The sequence below is a fragment of the Arachis ipaensis genome, chromosome B08 (assembly GCF_000816755.2).
Source record: "Arachis ipaensis cultivar K30076 chromosome B08, Araip1.1, whole genome shotgun sequence".
Classification (NCBI taxonomy): Eukaryota; Viridiplantae; Streptophyta; class Magnoliopsida; order Fabales; family Fabaceae; genus Arachis; species Arachis ipaensis.
Genome location: NC_029792.2, coordinates 71,772,369 through 71,777,748, shown reverse-complemented (window position 1 = coordinate 71,777,748; position 5,380 = coordinate 71,772,369). Strand labels below are relative to the sequence as shown.

At 48.7% G+C, this 5,380-nt stretch overlaps 1 protein-coding gene across 1 annotated transcript; it reads right to left on the bottom strand.

Annotated features, from left to right (window-relative positions):
- On the bottom strand, positions 1,552-2,616 carry LOC107611110. Its single transcript, XM_016313070.1, has one exon. The coding sequence runs from the start codon at positions 2,614-2,616 to the stop codon at positions 1,552-1,554; it is 1,065 nt and encodes a 354-aa protein (XP_016168556.1).

Genomic DNA, 5,380 nt, shown 5'->3' with positions numbered 1-5,380 from the left:
CGTGGATGTTACCGATGGAGCCGTCTTCCGTTGTGAATTTCATAAGGAGGTATTTGGTAAAAATGACAGCGGAGAAGTCGTTGATTGTTTTTCTTCCGAGGATGACGTTGTAGGCGGTGGAGTCTTTTAGGACCACGAATTCGGATAAAATTGTCTTTCTTTGGTTGCCTGACCCTATGGTGAGTGGGAGGGTGATGGAACCGTCTAATTTGAGGAAGTTATCTCCGAGTCCCATGACGCTGTTGCGGTGTGTTTGGAGGTTGTCATTGCGGAGCCCGAGTTTGTCGAAGGCTCCTCGGAAGAGGATATTAGAGTCTGCACCAGTATCCACCAGTATTCTTCGTACTAGTTCTGTTCTGATTCTTGCCGAGATGACGAAAGGTGCGTCTTCGGCCGAGGTGCCGTGCTGGCAGTCCTCGGGTAGGAAAGTTACCGTGTTGTCAGTAACGATAATTGGGGTTTGGTCTCTAACGGCGAGGATTTTGAGGTCCTTTTTTAGTGAAGATTTTGACTTGCCTGATATGTCTTTGCCCATGATGATGTTTAATATTATGGTTGGGTCGTCGTCCATGCTTTCCCTAGGGGATTGTTTTTGTGTTCGCGGGTTGCGTCCTTCTCTTTCTGGCGACCTGTCCCTTTCTGCGCGTTTTGATTCTCTGATGAGTTTGGCAAACTCTGGTAGCTTGCCGTCTCTTATGGATTGTTCGAGGGCATCTTTAAGGTTAAAACAGTCTTGTGTCCTGTGCCCGTAACCTCGGTGGTAATCGCAATAAAAGGGTTTTATTGCCGCCTGTTCTTTCTTTAAGTTGTCGAGCTTTTGGGATGATACCTCGATCTGCTATCTAGTGGTATATTTCAGTAATTGAGGCTGTTAGGGGTGTATAATTAGAGAATTTCCCGATTCTGGGTGGTCGGTTTGTGCTTGTTGGTTTGGGGTGGTCTCTCTGATTTTCTCTGGTTGGTGGGTTATGCCGCGGTGCCGGGTTGCCGTGTTGGATGTTGTTATGTTGTCGTTTGTTGGCAGCGACGACCTGGCTGACCTCCTCGTCGTTGATGTAATCTCTGGCGATGTTATGGATCTCGTGCATGGTCCATAATTGGACCTCTGTAGCTCAAGTTATGGTCATTTGAGTGCGAAGAGGTCGGCTTGACAGCTTTACGGTTCCTTCATTTCTTCATGAGTTCTCCCACTTTGCATGCTTTTCTCCTCACTTCTTCCATCCAATACTTGCCTTATGAACCTGAAATTACTCAACAAACACATCAAGGCATCAAATGGAATTAAAGTGAATTAAAATCACCAATTTTAGGGCCTAAAAAGCATGTTTTCACTTTTAAGCACAAATCAAGGGAGAATTACAAAACCATGCTATTTCATTGAATAAATGTGAGAAAAGGTGATAAAATCCCCCAAAATAAGTACAAGATAAACCACAAAATCGGGGTTTATCATAGTCCTTCTAGGAATTCTCTGAATTTTTTGTCAGCGAATTGGGTTCCGTTGTCTGAGATGACGATCTCGGGGATCCCAAATCGGGTGATGATCTATTGCTAGAGGAATTTTCGGCATTGGGTTGCCGTGATGGAGGCCAAGGGCTCGGCCTCGATCCACTTGGTGTAATAATCTATGGTGACGATGAGATATCGGAGTTGACCGGGTGCCGTAGGAAAGTGTCCGACCAGGTCGATCCCCCAGGTGCCGAATGGCCGCTCTGCCGATATGATGCTGAGCTGGTGTTGGGCGGCCTGGTGAATGCTGGCGTGCCTTTGGCATTTATCGCAGTTCTTTACTAACTGCATGGAGTCTCGAATAACCGTGGGCCAGAAGTAGCCGGCCGTGATGATTTTCTGGGCAAGGGTTTTACCTCCGATGTGGTGGCCGCAGCAACCTTCGTGGATTTCACGGAATATGTATTCTGTGTCCCCGGGTTCGACGCATTTGAGTAGGGGTTGCGAGAATCTGCGTTTGTATAGTTGTCCTGCGATGACTGTGTAGTTGGCGGCTTCCCTTTTTGTCCGTTTTTCCTCCCTGGGGTCTTCAGGTAGTGTTCCGTCGAGGAGGTATTGTAGGATAGGGTAAGTCCATGATCCTTGGCTGGGGAGTGTCAGGTAAGCACTAGCCGTTGTTGATATGGATGGTGATTTAACGACTTCCTGAATTAGCGATTTATTGCCGTGTCCTGGTTTGGTGCTGGCTAGTTTGGAGAGGAGATCTGCTCTTGTATTTTGTTTTCTGGGAATGTGCCATATGGTGACGCAATCGAACCCTTCTTTCAGTTTGTTTACCTTAGCGAGGTATTGTTGGAGTAAAGGGTCTCGCGTTTGGTAGTCTCTGTTGATTTGGGAGCTGACTACCTGAGAATCGGTGTTTACTTCCAGGATTTTTGCTCCGACGTCCTTGGCTAGGGCTAGGCCCACCAGGAGGGCCTCATATTCTGCTTGATTATTAGAGATTGGGAATTTGTATCGTATTGACTGTTCGATTATGACCCCGTTTTGGCTTTCGAGTATGACCCCGGCGCCTCCGGAGGTGGCGTTTGACGAGCCGTCGACGTGCAGCTTCCATGACTCGGGAGCTTGGTTTCCCGGAGTCATCTCGGCGATGAAGTCGGCCATGGCTTGCGCTTTGATTGCGTTTCAGGGTTCGAACTTGATTTGGAATTGGGACAGCTCGATGGACCAAGCTAGCATTCTTCCTGCTAGGTCGGGTTTTTGTAGCACCTGTTTGACCGCTTGGTCGGTCCGGACCATCACGGGATGGGCCTGAAAATATTGCCGTAAGCGCCGGGAGGCCGTGAGGAGTGCGAAAGCTAGCTTTTCCAGGCGTGTGTAGCGAGTTTTTGTGTCTTGTAGGACTTTGCTTATGAAGTATATGGGTTTTTGTTCTTTTTTCTCATTTTCGCGGATAAGTGCTGCTGCGAGTGCCTCTTCCGTTATGGAGAGGTAAAGGTAGAGGGTCTCCCCTGTTTGGGGTTTGGTGAGAACTGGTGGTTCCGCTAGTACTCTTTTGAAGTATTAGAATGCCTCTTCACATTTTGCTTCCCATCTGAAGGGAGTTCCTTTCTTCATCAGTTTGAAGAAGGGGATTGCTTTTTGTGCTGATGCTCCGAGGAAGCGGGATAACGCCGTGAGTCGACCGGTGAGCTTCTGGATGTCGTGGAGGTTTTTTGGGCTTGTCATCTCAAGGACGGCACGACATTTTTCCGGGTTTGCTTCAACTTCGCGTTGTGTGATCATAAAGCCGAGGAACTTCCCTGCCTCCATCCCGAAGGCGCATTTTGCCGGGTTGAGTCGCATATAGTGCTTTCGTAGGGTGTTCATTATGACCTTGAGGTCGCTTATGAGTTGTTCGCCAGATTCGGTTTTGGCGAGCATGTCATCTATGTAGACTTCTAACTTTGTTCTAGAAAGGTTCTGGAATATTTTGTTGACGAGCCGTTGGTACGTGGCTCCTGCGTTCTTTAGGCTGAAGGGCATGGCTGTTTAGCAGTATGTCCCATCGAGGGTGATGAATGCTGTTTTTTCCTCGTCGGGTTGGTGCATAGGTATTTGATTATAGCCGGAGTATGCGTCCATGAAGCTGAGGTACCGATGTCCGGATACGGCGTCTACCAATCCGTCGATGTTTGGCAGGGAAAATGCATCTTTTGGGCAGGCTTTGTTGAGGTCTGTGTAATCGACGCACATTCGCCACTTCCCTTTGGACTTCTTTACTAGTACGACGTTTGCCAACCACGTCGTGTAAGGTAGTTCTCTGATGAATTTTGCTTCTAGTAGGGCTTTTACTTGTCTTTTGACCTCAGCTGCCCGATCTGGGGACATTTTTCGTCTTCTTTGTGCCATGGGTTTGGCTTTGGGATCTATGGCCAATAGGTGGGACATTAGGTCGGGGTCTATCCCGGGCATGTCGGTTGGTGTGAAAGCGAACAAGTCTTTGTTCTGTTTCAAAAATTGGGAAAGGTCTTCTTTAAGGTCGTATGGGAGGTTCCTGTTGATGAAAGTATACTCGTCTCTTGTTCGCCCTACTTGTAATTTTTCCATGTCGCCTTCTGGTTCTGGCCTGGGTTGGCCGTCTTGTCGGGCGTCCAAATCGGCTAGAAAGATCCCGGCCGCGTTGCGAGATTTTTTTCGTAAAGCTAGGCTGGTGTTGTCGCATTCTGCTGTGACTTCGCGGTCTCCGTGATTAGTGCCGATGGAGCCGTCGTCCGTTATGAATTTCATAAGGAGGTATTTCGTGAAGATGATGGCAGAGAAGTCATTGATTAATTTTCTTCCGAGGATGATGTTATAGGTGGTGGAGTCTTTTAGGACCACAAATTCGGATAGAATTGTCTTCCTTTGGTTGCTTGCCCCTATGGTGAGGGGGAGGGTGATGGAACCGTCCGGTTTGAGAAAGTTGTCCCCGAGTCTCGTGACGCCGTTGCGGTGTGTTTGGAAATTTTCGTTGCGGAATCCGAGCTTGTCGAAGGCCCCTCGGAAGAGGATGTTGAAGTCTGCGCCGGTGTCCACCAGTATTCTTCGAACTAGTCCTGTTCTGATTCTCGCCGAGATGACGAAAGGTGCGTCTTCGGCCGAGGTGCCGTGCTGGCGATCCTCGGGTAGGAAAGTTATCGCTTTGTCGGCTGTGATAGCTGGGGCTTGATCTCTGACGGCCAAGACTTTGAGGTCCTTTTTTAGTGTTGATTTTGACTTGCTTGACACATATTTGCATGTGATGACGTTTACTATTATGGCCGGGTCGTCTTCTGGGCTTTCCCTGGGAGGTTGCTTTTGTGTTCTCGGGTTGCGTTCTTCTCTCTCAGGCGACCTGTCTTTTTCCACACGTTTTGGTTCTCTGATGATTTTGGCGAACTCTGGGAGTTTGCCGTCTCGTATGGCTTGTTCGAGGGCATCTTTAAAGTCAAAACAGTCTTGTGTCCTGTGCCCGTAACCTCGGTGGTAGTCGCAGTAAAGGGTCTTGTTGCCACCCGTTCTTTCTCTAAGTTGTCGGGCTTTCGGGATAATACTCCGATCCGCTATCTGGTGGTATATTTCGATAATCGGGGCTGTCAGGGGGGTGTAATTCGAGAATTTCCCTATCCTGGGTGGTCGGTTTGTGTTGGTTTGTTTGGGTTGGTCTCTTTGACTTTCTCTGGGCATCTGGTTATGGCGGGAAGTCGGGTTGCCGTGTGGTTGTTGCCGTGTTGCCGTTTATTGGTGGCGACGACCTGGCTAACCTCCTCGTCTTGCCACCCGTAAGTTGTCGGGCTTTCGGGATAATACTCCGATCCGCTATCTGGTGGTATATTTCGATAATCGGGGCTGTCAGGGGGGTGTAATTCGAGAATTTCCCTATCCTGGGTGGTCGGTTTGTGTTGGTTTGTTTGGTTTGTTTGGGTTG

Bases quoted from the DNA above. Each gene is read 5' to 3' on its own strand.
- LOC107611110 (XM_016313070.1), bottom strand. From the start codon at position 2,616: ATGGCCGACTTCATCGCCGAGATGACTCCGGGAAACCAAGCTCCCGAG.